A 27,715-nucleotide genomic window follows, 5' to 3' on the forward strand; every position below is an offset into this window, starting at 1 on the left:
AGGAGCTGAATTTGTGAGGCTCAGATTCAGGAAAAAAGATGTGACATTGCCCCAATATATAAGATGGAAAGTGATGGTGGTTGACATCCAACATGGACCTCTCACCTCCAATAACGTGCATGTACACACACACACACACACACACACACACACATGTTTTTCCAGAGCTTTTGGAAAGGCAGATGGGCCTAATGGTGGTTGGTGATGGAAATGGGGCCTAGGATAGGGCCCAGGCTGCTCCCACTCTATCCGTAGCTTGGTTGTCTTTCAGTTTCCTTAATCAATTATAAACCAAATCCTGTCTGAAAGAATGGTTTTAGTCACAGCCTTAGTTTAGCTTCTCTCCTCAGGATCAATGGACTCTTGACTGTCACATTGTTCTCACAAAGGAAATTGTCCCCAGGCTTCTGTGTTCACATCAGTGGTGCCATAACCATTTGAAATCTACTCAGAGGCATCATAGTAGCAGAAGAAATAAGCCACTCTCAGTGGAGGGGGAGGGTAGGGTCTTGACGTGTGTCTTGATGTGTGTGTCCCCTGTCCCCGCAGATGAACACCTCACTCCTGGGGAGCATTGGAATGCTGAACTCAGCACCTCAGCTGCGCTGCATCAAGACCTATCAGGTCCCTCCAGTGCAGCCTGCGTCCCCTGGCTCCCACAACGCCCTGAAGTTGGCCCGGCTCATCTGGACTTCCAACCGGAATGTTATCCTCATGGCCCATGATGGGAAGGAGCACCGCTTCATGGTCTGACCCTGCTGGCCGCTGTCCTGACTGAGGTCGATTCTGTATTGTCTAGGCCGATGTTGCTCTGTCCTTTCTCATACTGGACTGTTGCTTGCTTCCTGCCCCCTCAGTGCCATCCAGGGCCGTGCCTGGTCTGTCATTTGCGCATGCTTCATGGGGGCAGATTCCACATGGGCAGCCTATCGATTTAAAGGTACACACATACCACTCAACAGGATGTGACCATTCTGTCACTAGGTAGTTTTTCTCTGCCAGAGGGGACAGCTAGTGGTTCCTGGAGATGCTCTTGTTGCTTGATGCAGCAGAAACCTGAGCATCATTAACCAGTGTGACTGCACTCCCAGGCCTGGAAACCCAGCTCTGACCTGGATACTGGCGCGATTAGGAGTCCTCGTTATTGAAATGACTTCCCTTTGGATTTTCCAAACACGCTGTTTACTAAACCTATTCCATGTTTACATTGGTTTTTCTTCCTGCTAGCAATTGATAGACAGTTACTCAGTTCCATTTCCAAGGTTTTAGCCACAACCTTCTCAGTAACATCAATTCTGATTTTAGGCTAATGAGAAACTATTAAATTACATATATATTTTTCCTTCTAGAAAAGTTTTCTAGGTAGCTAGCTTTCTAAATGCTCATTTCTGGTTCAATGTTAGCAGCTTTCATAGTTTAAAATACAGATCATCACTACTCACCATGCAGTGACTAAAGCCAACCTTCTAAGGGGACTTTCAACAAAGAACCAAGTTTAGAAGCAAGTGTATTTGTGTAGAGGAGCATCACCCATGAGGCACTAGGTTCTCCTGCTGAGAAAAGGCCTCCTCCCCTTGGGCTCTTCACAACCGACAGTTCTCATGTGTACAACAATGTCACAGTGGGCATTTCCACCTGGCCTTCCAACTTCTGACCAGAGAAAGAACAACTAGGAAAGCATTTAAGTCAGCATCCCAGAAGTCTCCTAACTGTGTAGACACACTGTTCAGAGTGTACAGAAATGTAAGGACTGTCCGTCTGTTAGAATGGACACTACAGTGAAAGTGTCCACACTTCAACCCAAGCTTAGCTCTACTCTCCTCTTGTGTCAAGTTTCGTTGGTCGAATTGTAATAGATGGAAAAAATTCTATAACAATGTTTTATATGAGTTGTTCCTAAATATTTTGATCTGTATTAGTGGGGGTTGATTTGTATGTTGGTTAATTGGTTAGTTACACAAGATTATCTATTATATACAAAAATTGAAAAGGAGTTATCGAATTCAGAGAAATATATAATATTAACAGAGGAACTAAAATGGTCAGAGCATTTAGTCTTAAACTCATAGACTGTCGAAGTTTATGTAATATGTAGAAAAGTAGAATCAAGGTCCGTGAATGAATACATAGTTTCTAGTCCTTCAAAGAACATGTGGAGAAGCTAATGTCTTTTGACTAGCAATGTCTGTTATTTTCATTGATGGCAACTCTATACTGCCTCTTGGGTTTTGATGTTGGAGTTCTTTCAAAAGTGAATTTATTTCACATGCATGTATATCATACTTATAATGATTAAATATGTAGCTTCCAAGAAAGAAACCAAGAACTGTACAGTATAGACTTTTGTGAACATGCTACTATATTTGATGTAGATGGAGAAATGTCAGCAGCCTCTAGAGTCTGCTGTCGGTTCAGCACAGATTTACTTTATGGACTTCAGAGGGAGGAGTTAAACCAGTTGGAATGATGAGCAAACACAAACTTTAGGGGTTTTTGTTGTTGTTGTTGTTTTTGTTTTTGTTTTTAAGCAAAATGTTCCCTACATTTTGAAAGAGATGGGGGACTGGAGGTCAACAACAGATGGTATCACATCATAGAGATGGGCACAAAGCAATGAGGTCACAAACTCTGGTCACAGGTCCAGGCCAGTCCTTCCGTGCCCTGTGTATATATTCAGAAGAGCACAAGGACTATAAAACTCTGTGCACATAAAACTTCATGCTAGAAGAATCACTAACCGATAGAGTATCATTTACATTCTCATTAACATAATGCTCTCTCTGGCTGTTTTGACAACCATAGTCCCCAGCTTCATCTCAGCTTGGATTCCTCAACACTGAGGTGAACCTTGTATTGTCATCCCAGTACCCTTGTAGTGTTTTATTGATACAGCACTTGGACCCGTCCTTGTAAATATAAAGACATACGTGGCTTCACTGGTAACACTTACAAGCAAAAGGTGACACGATGTGACATGTGTGTGAAAATGGTGTCATGTTTGAAACTGCATATAGTAAATGAGTTAAAATGTCTCCTAAGACATTCTGGCTGACTCCCTCCATCTAGTAGATCCTGTGTGTGTTCAAAATTGCTGTGTACATACTTGTGTTAAATAAAACGGAAGTGTACTGAAGGTTGTTTTTATCCTGTTCTTACTATATGCTGTGGTCCCTCGTAAACATTCTCTGCGGAAACCCATTTGTTCCTCTTGCCTTCCCGTTGGTAGCTATTCATTTCACTGGAGAGCAAGTTTCAGGAAAGGTAAGGATGTTTATTCTCGAAGGACAGCAGAGCAGTGGTGAAGGCTCTTGCTTGAGACCAGAGGGGGAAACTCAGCAGCGGCCTGTGTGGCCTGGGCAGGGGAATCGCATGCATGCTGCTTTCCCTGCAGCCCGACTTGCAGCTCAGCAGATAGACATTGTACGGAATTGTATCTTGTCAGCCCTCACAACTGGGATTATCTGCCTAGGAATGAGACATGGAGGTCATTGAGTTCCTCTCACTTCATCTTCAGTTTGAAAGCGAATTCGAATGCTGAAGGGAGAATAAGAAGCGTTCCAGTCACCCACTGAGCATTATCTAACATCCAGACCCTTCTGCTGCTTTTCATAGGAGCATGCAGAGCAGCTTGGAGTTAGCCGTGTATCAGCATAATCCTCCCTGGGAATTAGACAGCGATAACGTAAATGTGTCCTTGTAGGAAAAGAAGAGCAGTAACAGTTCTGTGTGGCTGCTGATCACATAAACTGATCAAATGTGGAAAGGGCATGACATTAATAGGAAGGTAAAGACAAGCAATGCTGGGTGAACTTTCACCTTTCACCCCTTTGCCTGACTGACAGAACTGAGTGCTGGGGAAAATCAATACTTCAGAGCCAGGAGGGAAATATTTCCACCCTCTAACTAGAGAATATATTTTGACAAGGCCAAGATAATACAAGCTGCACAGGAGAAAGAGAAAAGACTCATTTTTAAAGCTTGACACTTCAAGGTGTTTTTGTACAAGGGTTTAGAGATCGTCAATACATACAAATACCAAAGGTCAAACAGAGAAGCCACAAGAATTTCAAAAATCAGATGTTCCAGGTCTTTTTGCTGTTTACAAACTAAAGTATGAAAAGAAAATAGACTGCTTATTGAGGGGCTCGTGTTTGCAATTGTTATTTAAATGAACTGAGCCCACCACTGAGTATTTAAGGGTGTTATCTTTTTAAATTTTGTTTAGTCAAAAATATGGATATATCAAGATTGATGGATAGGTGTTCAGATTCCTTGTTTCTATAACTTACAGCTCATGTGATCATGACTGTGACTCTAATTTGGTTCAACCATTTTCATAGGAAAAGAATTGGTGCACCTTTAGCGCTAAAATGATTTGTAGTTTCCCAAATCCTCATAAACATGTCATTTATTCAGGTACCCTAATTAGGACCCTTCTAAATGAGAGGTTTTGCACCTTTATGGGGGGAAACGCAGCTCAGTCCAGTCTTGTCTGCAGATCTGGGTCCCTTCTGTGGATATAACAATGGACAAACAAATAGGGATTCTTCTTTTCCCTACAGGTAAAAAGGCAAGGGAGCCATATGTTGCCTGACCTTCCAGACAAGCTCAGAAGGAAGAGGAATCCTAAGTGTAGGGTAGTGCTCATACTTGAGTCTTATTGTCCTCTCAGGCAGATCACTGAAGTCCAGCCTCAGTTTACCTACCTTTCCTCTCATTAGCAAACGCCACTCTTCTGAGGAGATGGGTCCGGCTGGAGAGGTTCGGTGTTGGTATTTCAGAGTAAGAATGCTAATAATCCAAGGCTTTGGATCATCTAAGACTCCCCAGAGAAAGCCTGGAATGGCAGCCTGGTTTGCAGTCATGGCATCACGGATGCTGTTAAATCTATAAGATTACCCTATAGAAGAGCAGCAACACTCAGTAGGTGCTCCCTACGTGTAAGTGAACATTTTTAGTGGATGTTTTTCGTGAACAAATAAAAGTGACCACGCTGCCTGTTGGGACGTGCCGGGTTATTGTGTCCTCACATTTTGTCTGTCTTGGCTGTGAGCATCCTCCTTGATATCTTCACTCTTGGACAGCTCAGAACGTGCCTGATAGAGTTCAACGGTTCTACTCGTGTTCATCAGCCTCTTTGCCAGATGTTGTGCCGACCTTCTTGCTTTTCACCAAAAACTTTGGATGTGAAGAACTGTGAAAACGTATGCCCTTGCAGCTCTAGAACTACACTGAAGGTTAACTGAAGCCATCACTGACTGCTTTACAGATAAATGTCTCCCTTTGCTCAGACCTGAATTCCTCCCCTGGAGCCTTGATCCAGAGACCACCATACCACAAATCTATTCTGTGTTCTCTCTCTCCCTCCCTCCCTCCCTCCCTCCTTCCCACCTGTCCTCCCCTCCTTCCCACTCCTCTCAGACTACATCCCAAAGAGCCGCTTGGTACCAGGAAGCATTCTGGAGCAGGATTTGGTACCACTGACCACAAGAGGAAGAAGTAAGGGGCATACACAACCTTTGGCATACTAGAGATGTACAGTTATTTAAACCTACTGATGATGACTCTGCCTAGCATACTGATAGAGGGTGACGCTGCATAAACCACCACAGCAGTCATTTGCAGTGTAAGGAAAAGTATAAATAGAACAGTGAATGTAGCTAATGCTGAAGAGATGGCTCAGAGGTTAAGAGCACTAACGACTCTTGCAAAGGGTTAGGGTTGGGTTCTCAACATCCACATGGTGGCTCACAACTGGCATTAACTCCACTTCAGGCAATCCAGATCCCTTTTTTTGTTATGATTGCAAGCACCAGAAACAGCATAATGCACATACACAACTGTAGGCAAACAGATGCTCAAACACATTAAATAAATAATTTTTCTAAAAGAACAGTGAGTTTAGATGACTATTCTAGTGCACTCAAGGAAGTCAATGAAAAGGGCTAAGGGTGATTATAGTCACCCATTAAAAGCTAACCATGAGAGTCAGAGACATCCATTGACAACATTACAGAGGACCTCTTCTGCAGCCACAGGCAAGATGTGCATCACACCCAAGACTCACAGTGAGAAGTGGAGTTCCAGAGCAGCTGGAATTCTTTTTTTTTTTTTTTTCTTTATGTATTTTTGTAAGGTTTATTTATTTATTTATTATATGTAAGTACACTGTAGCTGTCTTCAGACACTCCAGAAGAGGGTGTCTGATCTTGTTACGGATGGTTGTGAGCCACCATGTGGTTGCTGGGATTTGAACTCCGGACCTTCAGAAGAGCAGTCGGGTGCTCTTACCCACTGAGCCATCTCACCAGCCCTGGAATTCTTGACCTCACAAGGTCTGCTGCCCCTGAAAGGAGTCCTGGTTGAAATAGAAAAGACTGTGCAGTTGAGGATAATAATGAATGTCCCTACCCACTCTCCCAACCATCAAACCCGTGAACCAGTTACACCACACTATCACCCAGCTGCTGAGATGCTGGGCTGGCTGACTGATAAAGGATTAGATCTCCAAGGAGCTATGAAGCCTGGAAGAACAGGTGAAGAAAAGACTATGTCGAGGATCCCGAGGAGATACACTGTAAAGTACAGCAAGGAAGAGCTTATTAATATGTTATTTAACAATGCACACCTACTGACGACAAGCTGCTCAGGTGAGAGAAAACAGAGGCTGAATCCTAGCCAAGAAAAAAATAAAATAAAATAAAATAAAATAAAATAAAATAAAATAAAACTGCATAACAGCCATGCTAGAAAAAGGGACCAGAGTTGGAGTAGACTCCAGTAACAGGAAACCCTACCTACCAGGAAAATACTTTGCCCAGGGAAAGACTTTTTATCTACCATTTTCTTTATTTTATCTTATTTTATTTTATTTACCAGGCAATAGGATGTATAATAGGCCAGTAAGCCAGTACCGAGGGTAGAAGGTGCCATTCTAGTACTGGACCCCTCCCTGATAATACCAAGAGTGATCAAGTCCTCAGGTAATAGAGATCTGGAAGGCAAGCATGGCCTACGGAGATCTTTGCCAAGGATTAATAAAACATGTCCTCTATGGGCAGGCTTGGAGGGCTGTCAATAAGGATATCATTCGTCCATACAGCCAAAAGAAGGCTTAAGGCAGCCATTCCATTAAAATGTCAATTTCCCACTCTGCCTGGTTGGTAAATATGAAGGTCATAGTTGTCAAAAGCTCAGCCTCGTCATGAGAAAAGCTTTGGGTTATCTTACTGATAAGTCATGAAGAGGAGCCAACTGCTCCCCAACACACATGCAGAGGGACAGTAGATTAAACAGTAGAGGTGACAGTGATGACTTGAAGAGCAACCGCACATGATGTGCTGCCATGTAAGGAATGGGTTTCAATGGGACACTTTCATGTGTGTCATTATACTTCCAATTTGCCCCTCCCCCTCGTGTCTCTGTTGACACAGATTCCGTTATCCTCGCCTGACCCCCTTTAGACCTTTCTCTACTTTCGTAACCTTATCTCTACTTCCAAGACTTCCTTATGCATATACCTCTCTATATCAGTATAAATCTAGAATCTACACATGAGAGGAAATATACAAAATATGTCCTCTGAGTCTGGCTTACTTCATTTAACGTGATATCAAGTCCCATCTGTTTTCCAACACTGTGTCCCCAGTCAGGAAGCAGAGAGAAAATAATGACACTCTTGCACTTCCTTTTGCTTCAGTCTGAGCTCACAGTCCAGGCAAGGTGCCAACCACATTCAGGGTGAGTCTCCTCACCTCTAGAAACTTCCTAACAGGCACACCCAGAATTTTATCACCAAGATGAATCTACATCCATCAAATACACAATGAGATAACCCCCCTCAAGTCTATTCTTGGTCACCTTGGTACCCAAACGTTACTTTTAACCCTAACAGCCTATATTCATCAGGGTATCTATGCCAGGGTAGCGGCCACTCCAGCATCTACTGTCACATGGAGTGTTTGTGCCATCTTGCTCCCCTATCCCTGATCATCCCACCATAGGAAATACTGAAATATACCACAACTTCCTAAAGCAAACAAAATCACACTACTGTACTCATGGCCCTTAGCTCCAGCTTTGGCATGACAGCATGGTTCCTGTCCTATAACAAACAATTCTCATGTGTCTTTCCTAACCAGTCAGGGAGGGTTAGGTGTGCTTTGAGACTAAGTTAGGCATTTGGCATATTTGACATATGTAATTTCATTCAGGCCTCTCAATACTTCTATGGTTAAAGTATGTTCTATAGGTTGGAAAACTACCGTACTGACAGGTTAAGGAACTACCTTGAGGTCACACGGAGAGGTAAGTGGTAAAGCAAAGGTTAAATTCAAAGTGCTCTCTCCTCTCACTGATGGACAGAGTCTTCAAGGGCAATTCCATTGTACCTAGAGAGACGTGGCTTATTTTTATATTGACCTCAATAAAAACAACAAGGACTTCAAAATCCATTCTTCATTTATTTATTACACAAAGACGTATTGAATGCCTATTATTTTCCAGGCATTTCCAGAGAGGATGAAATTAATACAGCCCAAGCACTCGCATCATTTATGCATTTTAAAATCTATCTAGCTAATGCGGTGCATTCTGTAAAGCACATTATACATACTGCACATGCTTATGCATACAAGCATGATTCTCTCTCCTCTCTCTCTCTCTCTCTCTCTCTCTCTCTCTCTGTGTGTATGTCTGTCTGTCTCTGTGTATCTCTCTGTCTCTTTGTCTCTCTGTGTCTCTGTGTCTCTGTCTCTCTCTGTCTCTGTCTCTCTCTCTCTGTTTCTGATGGTTGAACTTGGAGCATTTCTCAGGATGAACTCAATCAATATTCTCAAGGCAGTGTACATGGACCCCAGGTGGCCCCCACAGTGACCCCAAGATCCGATTTTCTTTTACATGATTCAGACTTTTCTCCCAGACTCCAGCTAAGAGCTATGAGCATCCATGATTCCATTTCTTTTTCTCTCTCTCTTTCTCTTTTTTTTTAAAGCAAGCACGTGTCTTCAGAGCCTTTCTTCAGAAAACAATTGGTTTAAACCTAAAGGGTTCAATGGGGGCAAAAAGGAGGAAGGGACAGAGGAAAGAGATGAGTGTCTGGCCTAGAAATGTGGAAGGTGACACTCAGAAACCTGTTCATTTGAATATATGCATATCAGTCATTGAAAATTTCACTCATCCATCCATTCATTCATTCATTCATTCATTCATTCGTTGTGTAACTCTCTGGTGATCATCATCAGGCAGTGAATGAGGTGCTAGGCTTGCCATGTAAATGGAATGATGGTGGGATCTGCTGAAAGGGGATTGCATTCTAGAGGAGTGGGACAAGGAAAATCAAAATTATAAGGACAAATTGTCATAGGAGTGAAAAGACATCAAGGAGAAGGAAGAAACCCCACCATACAGTGACAGAGATAAGCAGAGGGAGGCCAGGGAAGCCATGTATCTTACAGTAATTTCGAGGGAAAGAGACCCCAAACAACCAGAAGGAAGGACCATCCAGAGACAGCCCCACCCAGGGATCCATCCCATAAACAACCACCAAACCCAGACACTATTGTGTTTGCTAGCAAGCTTTTGCTGACAGGACCCTGATATAGCTGTCTCTTGTGAGGCTATGCCAGTGCCTGGCAAATACAGAAGTGGATGTTCACAGTCATCTACTGGATGGGGCACAGGGTCCTCAATGAAGGAGCTAGAGAAAGTACCCAAGGAGCTAAAGGGGTCTGCAACCCGATAGGAGGAACAACAATATGAACTTACCAGTACCCCCAGAGCTCGTGTATCTAGTTGCATATGTAGCAGAGGATGGCCTAGTGGGCCATCAATGAGAGGAGAGGCCCTTGGCCTTGCAAAGATTATATGCCCCAGTACATGGGAATGCCAGGGCCAGGAAGCAGGAGTGGGTGGGTTGGGGAGCAGGGCAGGAGGAGGGTATAGGGGACTTTCAGGATAGCATTTGAAATGTAAATGAAGAAAATATCTAATAAAAAAAGAAATACTTAAAAAAAAAAAAAAACAAGTTAAAATGCAAAGTGAACTCTTCAAGGCAATATGGGGAGGAGGGCGCTGCAGGCGGTGAGCAGAGCCTTGCCCCCTGAGTTTTGTCCTTGTTATTATATGATCAAGTCAACAGTTCCATTGTGAAGCCACTTCCAGATGATGTTTGAAATCATCCTGGATGGTGTGTTGTAACATGGCAGGAAAGACAGCCAGGCTTGTGAGCTGAAGCCAGAAAAGGCTTTCATCAGTATTTAGCAGTTTTGCTTCTCCTACGAGGTCTGGGAAACTCATTCAAAACAGGCCTTGCTCCATCTGTTGGCTAAGCCTAGCAGAGGGCTGATTAATAGGAAATGGAGAGATTCACGCTGAGGAGGTGTGATGGCCGCTCTTGGTTGTCAACTTGACTACATCTGGAATTAGCTAGGCACACCTGTGAGGGATTTTTCTCTTTATTAAGTCATTTGAAGTGGGAAGAGCCACTTGTAATCCAGATCTTTGAGACGGGAAGATAAACCTTTAACCCAGATCTTTGAGATGGGAAGATTCACTTTGAGCTGGGCCACACCTTCTGCTGGCAGCCTGTATAGAGGACATGGAAGAAGGAAGCTTGCTTTCTTAGCCTGCTTGCTCTCACTCTCACTAGCAAGTCCGTTTCTTCACTGATATTAGTACAGATTTCTCTGGAATTTTGGTGTATACTGAAGACCAGCTGAGACATGCAGCCTCGTGGATTGAACAACTACTGGATTCTTAGATCTTTAATTGGTAAAGAGCCCTTGTTGGGCTACCTGGATCACAGCCTATAAGACATCTAATAACTTCCCTTTATATATGTGTGTGTATGTATATGCAAGTATATATATATGTATATATATATATGTGTGTGTGTGTGTGTATGTACATGTATATGTATATGTATATATTCTGTCCTTCTAAAGAACTGTGGACACTAACATAGGAGGCTAAGAGATCACAGCAAGAACTGAGAACTTGGGCTGCAGAAGATTCAGACACAGGAAAACCCCAGGGACATCTTTGGAAGGATGTTTGGGGAGACAGCTCAATGTCAGGAGTGAGGATGAACCAGAGACTCCCTAGAGGGAGAAGAACATCTGCACTTTCCTACCCAGGAGAAGAGCTTTGTTGAAGAGCTTCCAGAGGCTACCATGATGGAGGGCAAAGGCAGAGAGGGTGGGTAGGAAAAAAGGGCAAGAGAGGAGGGAGGCAGGTGATGCAGAGTCTCCTGGAAAAGACCTGCAGTAGATTCCGAAGGATGAGTCCATGTTCAAATCTGAACTCTACAGAAACCATGGGCTGACCCATAGGACAGGAGAAAAGTGGCTAAGCTACTGTAGCAACAACTAGGAAGCTGCTACAACCATCTGGAAAGAGATGGAGAGGATAAGGCATCTCCTCCCAGGGCAGGAGAGGAGACACACGCTCAGAGAAAGTGATAGGCTACAGGAAGCACTGGTGGGGGTACCATTACCAAAGCCCCAGGAAACATGTTTGCAATCAGTCTCCTACAGATGCTGGGCAACCTGTTCCTTAAATGGCTCTGTGATTTAGACGTGTCACGGCATCTTTCTGAGCCTTCCTTTGTTTCCTTGAAAAATGAAGAAAAGCTAGATCATCCCTACACATGGTGATCATGTGGTGTATGATTCCCCAGAATAACACCTTGGAGGGCCAACCAAAGCACCACACAGAGCCTAAGCCAGTCCTGGGAAAAACCAGGGCTTTAAAAAAAAATCCCTGAAAGAACCCAAGCACCCTCACTCCCAGTAGTATCTATTTTCCAATGACTTTTTACAGATTGGGGACCGACTCCAATGCAGCTAGAACCAAGTGAATCCAAAGTGCCTGGTGCATCCAGCATTTGGCTAAGAGCATGACAGACATCCTATCCAGCCCTTGGTGCACCATAAAACTCTGCTTCGGCAGAAGGATGCCCTGTTTTAACCCCAGAGGGGGAAGATAGCTAGGGAAGACATAGCCTGGTCAGCATGGGGCACTGCTGTATTTGCCCATGAAGCCACCATGAGTGGGAGACACAAGGGTACCCAGAGAGCTACAGAGCAGAACTGTTGTCTACATAGAGCCACAACTCTCTCTCTCTCTCTCTCTCTCTCTCTCTCTCTCTCTCTCTCTCTCTNCTCTCTCTCTCTCTCTCTCTCTCTCTCTCTCTCTCTCTCAACAGGACCAGCTCTTTGTAAGGAGGCACAGCATGGAACATCGAATTTAAGCCAGTTTGTCTTATAGGAAAGGTAATAGTGTACAGAAACAGGAGATTCAGTTTCAAGCCTCGGGTCCATGTAGCACTTGTGAAGAGTGACTCTTGTCATGCGGCTTTAGTTCATTTACAGCCATTTCCTCTCCAGGAAATATAGATGAGGCCACCGTGCTGAGAGATTATCACCAGAATAAGATCAATTGGTAATATGATATGAAGCATTTAATAAATTGTGAATGCCCTACCCCACCCTGTTTGCTTAGAAATAATTTCAGACTTATAAGCAACCTTTAGAAAGAATTCCCACATTCCCTTACTCAGCACCTTTGAATATAAACATGTGATATAATCATAGTTCAATAATCAAGTGGCAGTAAATTAAAACTGAGCCGTATTCTTAAGCTAAGCCACAGCCTTGGGATTTTTACCAAAAGTCTTAGTAAATATTCCTTTTTCTGGTCCAAGACTCACCATGGAATCCCATGATCATTGATTCTGATACTAATTTAGACTCTCCTAATCCCTGATGGCCACAGTCTCCCCTGTCACTTGTCATTTTGACTCTAAGAGCCCAGTCATCTTGTCAACTGTGGAGATGTTTGCCATCATGTGTGATTTTCTGGTGTGGCTTTGTCTGATGCGTCCCACGGTTAGACACAGAGGATACACTCTTGCAAGAATAATGGAGAGAAGTAAGGGGTTGGGAATGACGCCATGGGTAAAGTGTTTGCTCTGTATGCATGAGGGTCAAGGTTCAGATCTCCGGAATCCACAGAATGCTGACCACACATGTATGTGTCAGGAACTCCAGTGCTTCATTGAGCTGTGAGGTCAAGAGTGGAGACGGTCTACTGAAGCTCACTGGGCAGCTAGCCTGAGTGTGCAGTGGTGATTGACAGACCCTGACTCAGCTAAGGTGGACAGAAAGAACTGACAGCCATGGTTCTCGTTCTCTCTCTCTCTCTCTCTCTCTCTCTCTCTCTCTCTCTCTCTCACACACACACACACACACACACACACACACACACACACACACACACATGTCCCTCTGGTTGTCCTGTGTCAGGAGGCTTATACTGGATATGGGCCTTTCCCTGTGATTTTTTTTTCCTTTGATCCCTTGAATGAGGTGATGTCTGTGAATGCAAACAAACTCTGATTTTGCAGTGAGCATTTAATGGGCATCTCATGGAGGAGGCTTTGAGAGCATGGAAAGTCACTGTTTCCTTCATCCTTTTGTCTGATGATATCAACATCTGAATGACTCTTGGTTATGTTCCTTACAGTAGTGATTCTCTCACAAATGGAGATTCGCTATTAGTAAAGTTGGTTGAATTATTGCTCTTATCAAACAACGTTGCAAAAAAAAAAAGAAAAGAAAAAAGAAAACTTCCATCTGCTTGTTCATCATCATCTGGAAAACTGTGATTAGGATTTTGAGGTCAAGCTTTCTTAACTGAAGAGAGCCAAAGGTACAAAGAGGCAAGTGGAGCCCTCACCACACTGGTAATTTTAGGGACACGCATTCTCAGGCTCCTGCCTGCCAGGCCTCTGCTGCCTTGATAGAATGGGTAGTGCCTGTCTACGTGTCTCTTCCTGGCTATTGGGAACATTTTGTTTCTGAGTCTGAGACTCCAAAGCAGCATGGTCACAGGACCAGGGGATGTGCATGAGAAAGGTCACTTGTGCCTGATGGCAGATTATCAGGGCTGGGGTCACACCATCCTGCTCCCCATCTGCTGTGCCAGCACCTCTTCTCAGATCAGCATGAGAACCAGTTATGTGGTGGGGCCCTACATGGCTCGAAGGGTTTTCTGCTAGACCTTGAAGAGTAAGAGAATCATTACGGGGTTGAGGACTGCCATGATTTATTTGTATATGCTTGACCCAGGGAATGGCTCTATTAGAAGGTGTGGCCCGGTTGGAGTATGTACTGGCTGGTTTTGTGTTAATTTGACACAAGCTGGAGTTATCACAGAGAAAGGAGCTTCAGGTGAGGAAATGCCTCCATGAGATCCAGCTGTAAGGCATTTTCTCAATTAATGATCAAGGGTGGAGAGCCCCTTGTGGATGGTGCCATCCCTGGGCTGGTCGTCTTGGTTCTATAAGAGAGCAGGCTGAGCAAGCCAGGAGAAGCAAGCCAGTAAGTAACATCCCTCTGTGGCCTCTGCATCAGCTCCTGCTTTCTGACCTGCTTGAGTTCCAATCCTGACTTCCTTTGGTGATGAACAGCAATGTGGAAGTATAAGCTGAATAAACCCTTTCCTCCCTACTTGCTTCTGGGTCATGATGTTTGTGCAGGAATAGAAACTCTAACTAAGACAGAGTAGATGTGGCCTTGTTGGAGTAGGTGTGTCACTGTGGGTGTGGGCTTTAAGACCCTCACCCTAACTCCCTGGAAGCCAGTCTTCTGATGGCAGCCTTCAGATGAAGACGTAGAACTCTCAGCTCCTCCTGCACTGTGCCTGCCTGGATGCTGCCATGCTCCCACCTTGATGACAATGGACTGAACCTCTGAACCTCTAAGCCAACTCCAATTAAATGTTCTCCTTATGAGAGTTGCCTTGGTCATGGTGTCTGTCCACAGGAATAAAATGCTAACTAAGACAGAAGTTGGTACCAGCATACTGGGGCATTCCTGTGACAACCTGACCATGTTTTGGGGAGGACTGTGGAAGGACTTTGGAACTTTGGGCTAGAAGAGCCATTGGGTTTTAAGAGCTCTGTGGGATGTTGTGTAGGAGCTTGGAAGATAATGTTGAGAACAGTGCAAGTGGTGGAGGATTGGTTTGTGACATTTTAGACAGAAGATTAAAGTCTCTTATCAGGGCCATTGCTATTTTGAAGATTCTGTGGTTCTGGTTAGCTGGGGCTGACGAATCAGCTGTGATTAACAAGATACCAGAACTACTAATGTGAAACCTGAGTGTTACTGGGATGATTGATGCTGGTTAGCTGGAGCTAAGAAATTAGCAGTGATTAAGAAAAGATGGGTGTCACTAAGGTGAAATCTTCTGGGAAGTGTTTCCTGAGAGCACAGAGAAGTTGTGTTCCAGAAGCAGCCATGGCGTGGTAATGTTTAGGAGTCTCCCAGGTGGTAATGGTTGTGAAACATGAAGGGATAGCAGCTGATACTTGGCACTGTGAGAGGCCAGGAGAGGCCATTGGTAAAGGTACAGACTCAGTGGCAGTTGAAGACCCAGGACTGAAGGGGTCATGCAGAGAAGTTGAGACTTAGCACCATGAGAAGAGCCTATGAGATACTATTTGTAAAAACACAGTCCAGTTGCAGGGGAAGACAGCGGTGTTTTGGGGATGTCAATACCATGAGATGACCACCAAGAAGAGCAGCAGCAGTGAAGTACAGGCAGTTGGAGCCTAGAAGACAAGCTGTGTGCTACAAAGGGCAGAGCTGGAGAAATGACCCAACCTCTTGAAGGAGTGCAGAAGATTGTGAGTGAATCCCAGACATTGGATGGTAAGAGTTTGACTTTGCTTTTGATTGTGGCTGTGCCCTGATATTTTCCCCTCGTGAAGAAAGTATTTTAGTGGAGGCCACAGTTAAGAGACTTATAATTGTAAAAGTACTGTGGGACTTTTAAAGTTATTTAGATCTTGGGGATAAATAAGAAAGTAAGGGTTAATAGTGATGTGTCTGTGTGTCAAGTTGGCAAGGGATCAGTTGTACTGTCTGGTTTTGACACCAACTGGAGTTATCACAGAGAAAGGAGCCTCCCTTGAGGAAATGCCTCCATGAGATCCAGCTGTAAGGCATTTTCTCAACTAGTGATCAAGGGCAGGAGGGTCCATTGTGGGTGGTGCCATCCCAGGGCTGGTAGTCCTGGGTTCTATAAGAAAGCAAGCTGAGCAAGACAGGAGAAGCAATCCAGTAAGCAGCACCCCTTCATGGCTTCTGCATCAGCTCCTGCCTCCAGGTTCCTACCCTGTGTGAGTTGCAGTCCTGACTTCCTGTGGTGATGAATAGCTATGTGGAAGTATAAGCTGAATAAACCCTTTCCTCCCCAACTTGCTTCTTGGTCATGATGTTTTGTGCAGGAATGCAAACCCTGACTAAGACAAGTTGGTAGGGAGAAGGGCATTATTGCCTCACTCAAATGTCTTCTTTCTTTCTTGACCTGAATTATTTCTATAGGATCTCCTGCTGTGTCCATTTCCTGTTGTTGCTACAACAAATTACCTCAATGCAGTAGCCTAGGGCAACACAAATTAATTATCTCATCATTCAGGATAAATCCAAAATCACTCTGACTGGACTAGAATCACAGTGTCAGCAGGGCCTTCTCCTTTCAGAGGCCCTAGGGCAGGAAGAAACTCTCCCTGGCCTTTTCCAGGCCCAGAGGCTCCTGGTATTATTTGGGTAACAACTTGCTTCATCTTCAAACTCAGTGATTTAGTATCTTCTCCCTGCCTCTGTTTCTGTTGTCAAACTGCTTTCTTGCCACAGAGCTGGCATTCCTGGTATAAGAACAGATGGGTTTACAGAGCACCCGCTAAGACAGCGCAAGCTAATCCCTAGACCTTGAAAGTGCATGCTTCTACAAAAGTCACTTTTCTGGGCCTCAAGAGATGATCAGCTGGTAAAGCGCTTGCTGCTCTAGCATGACTTCCTGTCCTCCAAGATCCACATGAAACTCAAGCACGGCCATGAATTTGTATGACCCAAGCAATGGGACGGCAGAGGCACGCTAGTCTCTGGAGCATACTGGCTAGCCAGTAAACAAAATCAGTGAGTTCCAGGTTCAGGGAGAGGGACTGTCTCAAAGCAGAACAAAACAAAACAAAGTGAAGAGCAACCAAGGAAGACATAGATGCTGACCTCTGCCCTCTACATTGCGCCTGTACACAAATGTGCATGTATTCTGACGTGTGTGCACACACATGGACAAATCCACATGGACACAGTCCCATGGTCCATGTCAGGTATCAGAGGTTCCGTTGGTGAACTCTCTGGGAGTTCATGCTGAGCTTCACGTTGTCTTGGGCTTGCTGCTTGTCTTAATTCACATTCTTCTGCTATGATAATGACACCATGAGCAAAAGCAACCCGAGAGAGGAAGTATTTGTCTTACATGTCCATACTACAGGGCATCATTGAGGAAAGTCGGGGCTGGAACTCAAGACAGGACCCTAGAGGCAGGAACTTAAGCAGAGACCACAGGAAAACACTACTAATTTGTTTCTTTGTTTCACCCTGATTTGCTCATTTTTGCGGAGGTGGGGGGTGGTTTGGTTTGGTTGACTGGATTTTTTTTTTTTTATACAACCTACCCAAGAGGGTACTACCCACATTGAGCTGGGTCTTTTCACATCAATCACTCATACTCATCAAGAGAATGCCCTACAGGTTTGCCTTCAGGCATACATGATGGATGCATTTTCTCCACTGAGAATCCTCTTCCCAGGTAACTCTAGCTTGTATTCTGTTGACAAAACCCACCCAGGACACTGCTTTAACAGAGGATGGATAGCCAGTGGCTAAAATACAAGGTGTGGATTTAATTCTCATTCACATGCAGTTCAAGGCCCTAATGCCCCACCACCATCCTGAGCATCAGCATCAAGGGTATTTTTTTTTTACTTGATCTCTCTCTCTCTCTCTCTCTCTCTCTCTCTCTCTCTCTCTCTCTCTCTCTCTCTCCCTCCCTCCCTCCCTCCCTCCCTCTCTCCCTTCCCCCTCCCTCCCTCCCTCCCTCTCTCCCTCCCTCTCATCCCCCTCTCTCTGTACTACATCATTTATGTGATGTCAGAGGATAACTTTCAGAAGTTGTTGTCTCCGTATGAAACCCAGGAACTAAAGTATTTTTGCCCACTTGAGTCACCTCTGTGCCTATTCAATGCACAACCTGTTGGTCACATGGCTGTAGCCAGCTCAAAGAGTGCTGGAAAGTAGCTGGAACCATGTATCTAGTTAAAATGTCACTAAGGAGGAAGTAGAAAGGACAAAGATATGTCCCCATCAAAACAGGCAAGAGGGCATAGGGGACTTCTAATTAATTGGTGCAAAGGCACAAACCAAGCAAGATGTGAGATTTATTCACGACTTGCTATGGATCTAGAGCTGTCTGACAGGAGGATCCAAGGTCGACTCTGAGAGGGACAGATGGACAGCCAGCTTCAGCTAACTGACATCATTCCCCCATGTACTGTGGCCAGGTGGAAGGAGTAAGTATGTAGAGCCAAATAGAACTGACCTGTTTCCTGGCTCTTCTGTCTTATAGCTGTGTGACTCCCTTTGTCTTCATTTCTTATTAACGTGAGGATGACATCATGGACTGTGGGCGATCTTGGGAGCAGTCAATGAAACAGTATTTGTGAACAACCCCGGCCAGGGCCTAACATAGAGTTGGCACTCAAACTATGTGGTTGCAATGTCTACCTATTCATCTATTGATGCTCACAGCAATTTCTCAAATCTTAGAGACAGGTATGTGTGATTCATATTACATTACTGGGCCTTTTAGAGCAAAGTCTTTGAAAAATGGAGGGATGATTTGGCTCTGCCACTATCCCGCTATAATTTTTGTGTTTGGAAATTCGTTAAGAATTCATTTTGATGAATCACAAATGCATGCACCATGAAAAACAATTAGCATTAATAGTGTAAAAGAAGATCAATAAATAGATTCATTTTTAAACTGTAATAATTTATTTGCTTCCTGACTTTTGGGAAATACTGCATCTTCGGGTGACACCGCCGATCATTAAAGAGCCAAACTGCGATGATTTGTGGGAGGAAGTGGATCTCCAGGAGGCAGACCTCTTCAGCACCCCTGTACCAGTGCCAGCCTACACCCAGGATAACAGTTCCAGTGAACGGTGCTGTAATGTGCAATCTGGTGCAGCTGTGTATAACTCAGGCACTTTCTGCATGGCTCTCAGGTGTCTTATCTTCCAGTGCAGTCCGTCTGCTGGAGGGGAATGTTCATGGAACCAAATGCCTGTAACAAGGATGACAAACACGATATTCATCAAACAAGGATCTGGGAAGTGAAACCCTGATGAAGACCAGCATGCTGAGACCCTCCTTGGGTTACCAAGAACAGAGAAGCATAAGATTGCTTGTCTGAGGTGAAGAAACTGTAGGGAATTCTAAAAATGGGTGTGGAGGGATGGATGGATCAAATGAATGCGGAGAGCCCACAGCCATTAGGGATGGAGAGGAGGAGACTGTAGGGATGCGTTTGCCGTGTGATGGGAGAACAAAGGACTGGCTGCCATCATAGCTTCTCGCTGCCAATGAAGGCTGATGGCACCGGAATACCTAGACCGATAGCAGCCCCTTCAAGCAGATGAAAGGAAGACTTGTTAGTGAATAGAGGCAGAGGGGTCATGAGAGAAATGGCCTCTAGCTTCTTTGCAGTCCCTGTGGGATGTCACGTTGATAGCTGTGGGGAGCGAACATGTGCTCCGTGGGCAGTGGCACCAAGTCACGGGTGAGGGGTATAGTCAAGAGAGACCAGGAGACTCTTGAGGTCTAACAGCTTTGAGCTGAAAGCTGCCTGGTGGAGAGGTAGCAGCAGATGGCCATCGGTGTCTGTCCCACCCACCAGGCCGTGGGCCAGGGGCCAGTGCAGATTACATTTTAAGGTGATAGTCATCTTTGACCTTTGGGACCTCCAGGGCCACTGGTCATCCATCTTAGAGTCGCTGACCAGCAACCTCTGGGCTATTTTTATGACCAGCAAACATTGCCCATTGATTGAATTGATTGAAATTGCAGCTGGTTTGTGGGGGAAGGACGCTGGCTTCCCAGGGCCGAGTTTGCAGCTTTGTGTTTGTTACTATTGTTGACTCTTTCCTCTCCTCCTCCCTTTTCAGCATGAAGAATGTGTGGAAACAGAGCATATATGGAGGCACATATTTTGAACACACACACACACACATCCACACACAGACAGATACAAATACACACATATAATACACAGAGAGACAGACACAAATACACACATACACAAACAGGCACACAGGCACAGACACACAGATCGACACAAATACACACACAGGCACACACATACATGTATACACATGCAGGCACACACACAGACACACACAGGCACACACACAGATAGACACAAATACACACACACACACAAACACACACACACACACACTGCTTAACTAGTAGGTTTTCTGCCATGGTGATTATTTTTCTATCAGAATTTAAAGAGATCCTCAAAAGTCAGTGGAGAATATCAGAGGTATGTTCAATTCAGAGGACTATACATACACATGAACATATGCAATCCCATATAGAAAGGGGGTTAAGATATAGGAACAAATGTGTAGCTATAGAAATAGAGATATAGAAACAAACAAAAATTTTAAAAAATGTATAAAACATCCCTTCTGGTGTGGTTGAGTGAGATTTGTACAAGGCAGACAAGATGGCAGAGTTCAGTGTGCTTACCGTGCAGAGGCCCGCAGGCTCTCTGCTGTGTCTCCTGCCCTGCCTAGAAGCTGCAGCTGCCTCCCTCGCAGGGGTGGTAGATCCTGACTGGACCTCCCCACTGCCCTCCCTGAAGAAGAAACATGATAGACCAGCTCCCTAGCAGTGTGAGGTCAAACTAGATTATGGGCTCTTTATTCTCCAGCCCTGCCAGTGGTTCAGCCTCTCTGAATGGACTCTGGACGACTGTGTCTGCGATACAACAGGAAGAAATTTCAAAGAGGAAGCAACTTCCAGCTTTCGTAGTTCCAAGTTCCGGATCATCTTGCTTTCCTGACCTTGCAGGTGGCTGGGGCCGTCTTACTGTACCAGGCTGACGTCTGTAAGCGCTAACCCTGATTACACAGATAGTTGGTATCTCTGAGCCTCTCCTTTTTGGCCTTCGGACTATTTTATGTCTGCTGCTTCTCTAAGTCCAGGCCTGATTCTCTCTCGGGATGTTCTTCAGGGAGCAAGTCCCACTCTGGGTAACAGATGAATATGTTCCAGAAGGTGGCACTTGGGCTCTCACTGAGAGCCCACATAAGATGACAATGAGGAGAGGCCTGGTGAGAAGGTAAGTCCCAACCTTGGAGGGGACATAAGGAGACACCATGGGTCCCCGAGAAGTGTGCTCTGGTGGACTCTCACTCCTCACCCTCTTACTTTTCCCCTGACTTTACCAAGGCACTGGGGGAGGGGAATTTCCAGGGAATGGACTCTTCCACCTTCCCAGATGCCATTCCCACCCTGCCTCTAGGTTTTGGGTGTTGGGTCAACCTTACAACATACATCAGGACTCAAGATGTCTGCCCAGGAGTAAGCTCTCTGAAAGCCTACCAACAAGCAGAAGCAATCTCAGGGCCCGTGGACACATCCAACTCTGTCATCTATAAATCAGAAGACATCCCTGATGGCCTACATCCTGCCTTAGACTACCCTTCCAAGGAGAAGGTGGTCCTTCTCCAGCTCCAGCTTCTTGGGAAGGGGTACATTGAGGGACACTGTGGTGGTCTGGGAGGCCCTTTAGCAGGACAGTTGGGAAAGGTACCTGGGAGACTTTCTACATCACTCACTCAGTATAGGTGGGGAATCAAATGATGACTGCAGGTAAACTACTATGAACTACTGTGGCTAGCTTACAAGGTACCCAGACACCAGGCCTGGCTTGAAGAGAAGTATTTCGGTTGTCCCTTTTGATCGCATGAGATTGGCTTTTGTAAAAGGCAAACAAAACAGCAACAACAAAACAACAATAACCAAAAACAAACCAAAACAAAAATCTAAAACCGAATCCAAGCAAACAACAAAAACCCAAATAACTTTCAAGGATATTTTGCTGTTTGTATGTTGTTTTTTCCTTCCATTAATAAAAATTTACCTATATTTAATTTTTTGATTGCTGAAAAGATGAGTACTTAGTGCTTGCTTTATTACTCTTATTTATTTGCATCAGTGTGATAGAAATATTCGGGCCAGCTTATTGTATGCCTGCCTCTGACGGCCTCGATAGTGTGTCCCTGCCCTGCCTCTGCCTACAGCCACGGTATTGTTGGCCAGTTGGCTAGTCAATCCTTTGTTCTGCAGTATATATTATATATATATGTAATATACATATATATATGTATGTATGTATATTGTATTCCCCAGCTTCTATAACTGGGTGTCACTAACTCCCTCAGCTATGCCAACCACAAATGTCTCTAGTCAGTGGTTCCCAACCTTCCTGATGCTGTGAGCATCATATTATGGTGACCCCACCCCCCAAAACCATAAAATTAGATTCATTGCTACTTCATAACTGTAATTTTGCTACTGTTATGACTCGTAATGCAATATCTGTGTTTCCTGGTGGGCTTAGGTGAGCCCGTGCAAAGGTTGTTTGGCTTCCAAAGGGGGCATGACCCACAAGTTGAGAACTGCTGCTGGGGGCATTGCTAGTATTCTCTGGAGGAGGTGGAGTACCAGATTTGGGAAACACTGTTCTGAGGTACAGCAAGTCTCTTCAGGCTGTGGGGACTGAAATCACTACCTCTAATGTGTTTTTTTCCCCTTTCATCTGTAAAATGGGTATAAAGCCATAGCCAGCCAAGCTGTGATATGGCCGTGTTTATTAAGTAAGCATTATTAGAATTTAAGACATTGTCACTGAAACATTAACCCCTTAAGAACATGGAATTTTATCGAGTCCCTTCACTGCAAGTCAGGAGATGGAGAATGGACAAGAGGGAAAGGGCAGTGCATTCTGGGTGTTATGCTGGTCCCTTGGTGCTGGCCTGGGGCCCCTGGACTTCTTGAGAACATTCAATGAGCTGCACTGGGCCCTGTGAGCTGGCCTGGGGCCCCTGGACTCCCTCAGCTCCAGAAGTCAATACAATCGATTCCTCCATGGCCTTTAACCTCTGCAGCATGGCTGTCACAGGAGAATGGTCTCAAACTGGAGTGTGTAAAAATCCACAGAAGCCTGTAGGAAGTACCTTGCTGAGGCTCAGAAATCTGTATTGGAACCAGCAGTCCCCCCCAGCCCCCTTTTAATTCTGTGAGGCTGTGTTGTCACCTACAATTTGGAGCATATGAAATGGCCCAGGAATTGTGTCACAGAAACGTGTGGAAACCTCTCATGTCACTCACAGGAGGTAGGATACCAGATGTCATGCATTCCCTGGCCAGTGTCCGGTCAGCCACAGTTGGCTATGCCTCTTTCCCAGGACCTTATGCTGGGCTGAGTTTAATGTCTTAATTCTGAGGAAATGGAGCTGCAAAGGGGCCCCTGAGCATTTAAGAGCCTTAGTTCTTCTTTGGAGACTACAAAGTGCCCAAATCTGAGGTACCCAGATTCAAGCTGGTACCCCTAAAGTGCAGGCCACTGTGTACACCTTGCAAGCCAGGCTTTACAGGGGAAAGCTGCAGATTTGTGTTTTATACAATTCTGGAAACATGTTAGCAAGCCCTGAGATTCCCCCCAAACTCTACCTGTATGCAGCAGAATCCCCACTCTTTAACCCCTCTGAGAGCCATCCCTGCTTTTTAAAGGCCCGCAGACTGTAAAGGCTTGGGACTGCTGATAAGGCTTCTTTCAAAGGAATCACGCAAGCTTTCCTGGCCTCTGCACTAATAAGTCTAGTGAAGTCTTTTGTCTATTTTTAAATCAGGTTGTTTTGAGGGTTTTTTTGTTTTGTTTTTTGTTTTGTTTTCTATCCACTTTCTCTTGTGTCTATTGAAGCTACTGAAGAAAATCTAGGATTAGTGGGGCCCGAGGGCACAGTCCTGTGGCACGCCACTGGAAACGCCACTCTGCTTTGCCATGCATTGTTTATCCATGTAGATTTCATGATAGGGGCTCGGGGTCTTTCTAGAACAGTGGTTCTCCACCTTCCTAATACTGTGACCCTTTAATAAACTTCTTCAGGCTGTGGTGTCCCTCAACCATACAGTTATTTTTATTGATACACCATAACTGAAGGTTTGCTAGTTATGAATCATAATGTAAGTAGCTAAGATGCAGGGTATCTGATATGTGACCCCATGTGAAAGCTTCCCTGTGCCCCATCCCTGCTATCATTTGGTAAGGGAGGTGGTACAGAGGGGTATAGGAAGGACGGAGCTGCTCTTGTTCCCATTTGTGCTTTATTTTTCCAGTATTCTTTTGACGGTGCAGAGAACTGAATCCAGAGCCTTGTATGACTTAGCCAAATACGATGGAGCTGTATGTCCAGCTGTGATTTGTTTTAGATAAAATTCATCGCAAAAATCCCATCGTCCTAATGTGTATAAGTCAATGAGCTTTGATAGATTCACAAGGCTGCATGTCTTTGTTACTATTTAGCTCCATAATATTTCTATCCCCCCACAAATCTGCAGCCATTAGCAGACTTTCTCCTCTTACCCCCTTTCTAACCCCCAAGCCCATGGCAACTACCAATCTTTGGACTTGTCTATTTGAGATACTTCGATACACCTAGAACCTTAACAAGTTGTGTGTGTCTGAGCTTCATTCTGTTCTCCATGAATACAACCTACAAACTATAATTTAATGACCCAAGGAGCATCAAACACACCCCCCAAGGCTGAGGGAAGATTAGGGGCAATGGGCTGTGCAACACTCCGCCTTCCCCAGAAAGCACATGCCTGGAGCAGGATCAGGGAAAGTCATCTGGAGGGACAGAGACAGGGATGGGGCGATATTTAAAGGCAGCTGGCATCCTGGATACATGACACAGCAAATTAGACAAAGTCAAAAAAACACTCGGGAACTCAGATGGGACTGACCCCATAGTTCAAGAGGCATCAGTCATGGGGTGGGTAGTAGTGACGGCCACTAGTCTTTGTGGTGTGGGTGTGATTTGAGAATAGTGTCTAACCCAGGGGAGCATCACCCCCCACTACCTGGCCATCTTCAGTGGGTTTCTATAACAGAGGAGGCACCTTGATGGAGGCCCAGAAAATCTAAAGCAGGTAACAGTCTTGTAAATGAGACCTCAAGGTAACAGAAGCAGAACCGACTCCAGGGTCATTTCATTCAGCTTCTTTATTCCATGGAGGAGAAGCCCAATGAAAACGGTGTCATATCTACTGAGATCCAGCTCATCCATAGCCCACAGCCAGTCTAGAGCCTTGTCAGCCCTAGTCTCCTCCCATGACAAACATTTTGTAATGGAATCTTTACTATCTTAATAATGCATCCAAAGATTATATATCCTGCCTCTATACACAATAATCAATATAATGTCATGCAAGAGATATCATAATGAAGCAGTTCAGTAAAGAGAAGGGGGAATAACTCTATTCAAAGATTCTTTAAATTTTTAAATTATGGGTATGCATCTCTGGGGAGGTATGTGTGCAGGGTACAGGGGCCTGCAGAGGCCAGAAAGTAATGCCTGATGCCCTGAAGTTGACATCAGATCCCCTGAGGCTGGAGTTACTGGTGGCTGTGGACCACCCAGTCTGGGTGCTGGGAACCAAATCAAGTCCAGTGCCAGAACATTATTATACATTCTTAACTCCTGAGCCATCAACGATGCTTAAATGAATATCACCATCTAGAGGCAGATGAATAGAGAACTGAGTCTTGGTGACTTAAATAGGCAAGTGTTGTTTGAGTTTTTGGTTTTTTTTTTTTATCTGAAACGGTAATGACTCTTGGTAAAGACAAAGTGTGTTGCCCAATGTATGGGGAAAATAAGGCCTAAGTGTGAGCTCAGGATATAGTAAGAGGTGGAGATGAATCCCTGTTGCTTCTCACAGGAGGGCAGACTCGGGGAGTCTGAGGGAGGGAGAAGTACACATGACAGGGATGTTAGGAAGCCAGGCAGATAAGGCCTTTATAGGGACATTGGTCAAGATTCCTGTATAAGTGTAGATGCAGACAGGAAACAGAGGGAGACCCTGCCAGCCCAGGGAGAAAGCAAACCACACAACATCTCTCCTTCAGAGGGATGGTAGTAGACCTCTGGACCGCTGGCTGAGTCACCCTGAGCTCTCACCTCTCCTCACATATTTGGACACCTGCTCTTTTTCCTTTTGGGGATTTAGAGTCCCCATCACGCACCCTGGTTGGGTTCCTGGTCCATCTGGAACTGACACAACATGGGCCATGTACGGGGATTCTGCTGGTCTGTTGTGAACTAACAAAGAGCATGAAATGACTTGCAAATTCGTGACAATGTTTTTCTAGAGGCAGGAACCAAAAACCACAAAGCAAAAGAGAAGAGGGTAAGAAGGTAGGTTTACACTCAGACATGCTCCAGTTATCAGTGCCGGGCATTCTCGGGACCAAGAAACTCCAGGCCTCTCTGGCAGACTGAGAGGCCGGTCCTGTTCCCTGTGACCACTAGATGAGGTCACAGGCTATGAGGACCTCTAGTGAGCCCTGGCTCAGGCATGCCCCTGTGTCCGCACAGCTGGCTGCATTCGCAGCGGCTCTGCACTCTGTCCAGCCCATCCCCTCCACTACCCTCCGCCCCCCTCCTGTCCCGGCAATCCCCGTGTCACTGCCCAGGAGCCTGGATGGCCCTTTGTCTCTTGCTGCCTGTGTGCATTCTCCAGTGGGCACAGCAGGCGGCTTGCTGCAGGGCCTCTGTCCCAGCCGGGATTACTGGTCTGCACGCTGCAGCAGATGGTAGTGCTTAGAGCCTAACTACACTCGCCTGCTTTGAACATCTTGAAAAGATTTCTTTAGAAGTTAAACTTGGCCTGGGAATGACAATATGGTTCCGTCTGTGGCTTTGAAAAGGTCTCTGGGTGGGGTGAAGGGAGTGGCAGTTTCAGAGCCCCCCGCCCCCCTCCTGCCTGGATTTGGCTCTTGTTCTCAGAGGCGGCCTTTCTTGTGTCTTGTGGCCCCTGTAGCTCCTGAACTTTGGCTCCATTGTTTGAGAGTCACACTTGCTTCCTGTGCCTGTGCTGCTGCAAGGCCACTCTGTGCCCAGAGCTGACCCAGTGTGGCATGTTTTGATGTCTCTGAGCGGCTGGGGAATCCTATAGGGGCGGGAGCATGTTGGTGCCCCAGGATAGTTTTGCCTTTTCCTTCAACTGTGAGCCTCAGACATATGAGATTTGAGACCCAAATCCTCTGGCATGAGCCTGGACCAAATGACAGCTTCTGAAATCTTGGAGCTCATGCCTAATTGCCCTGGAATAATGCCCCCCAAATCACTGTTCCTGCCTTGTACCATTTAATGAATCCTTTGAGGGACAAAGGGTTTGATCGTTTCTGAACTCGGATAACATTTCCCTTTGTCCACCCCTGCCATTTTCCTGCCTCAATTTGACCATGCTAAAACTCTGTCCAGGAAGACCCAACTTTCCCCAAAAGGAACCCTCAGGACTGTCCCAGGGGTGCGTGAGGTTTTAAATTAGCAGAAAAAGAATGCAGGGCTTAGCGCTTGGCCAGATTGGCCCTGTCTCTCACAGGAGCCTTCGCAGCCAGCACAGGCACCATTGCCCATTTATGAGATGTCAGGTGGTCTACAGATGGGAACACAGCATTATTGATTTTTACTAGCCTGCTAAAAACCGAAAGAAAGGAGGAA

At 45.2% G+C, this 27,715-nt stretch overlaps 1 protein-coding gene across 2 annotated transcripts in view; it reads left to right on the top strand.

Annotated features, from left to right (window-relative positions):
• The window catches only part of Wdr7 (WD repeat domain 7), a 277,721-nt gene extending 274,590 nt beyond the window's left edge, over positions 1–3,131 (top strand). For both annotated transcript variants that reach the window (XM_021215119.2, XM_021215120.2), the window contains one exon: positions 550–3,131. In XM_021215119.2, coding sequence (XP_021070778.1) covers positions 550–753 — 204 coding nt within the window. In that variant the 3' untranslated portion in view covers positions 754–3,131. The remainder of the gene's footprint in view (positions 1–549) is intronic.
• Positions 3,132–27,715: the final 24,584 nt, after the last annotated feature.

Source organism: Mus pahari, chromosome 15, assembly GCF_900095145.1.
Source record: "Mus pahari chromosome 15, PAHARI_EIJ_v1.1, whole genome shotgun sequence".
NCBI classification, from domain to species: Eukaryota; Metazoa; Chordata; class Mammalia; order Rodentia; family Muridae; genus Mus; species Mus pahari.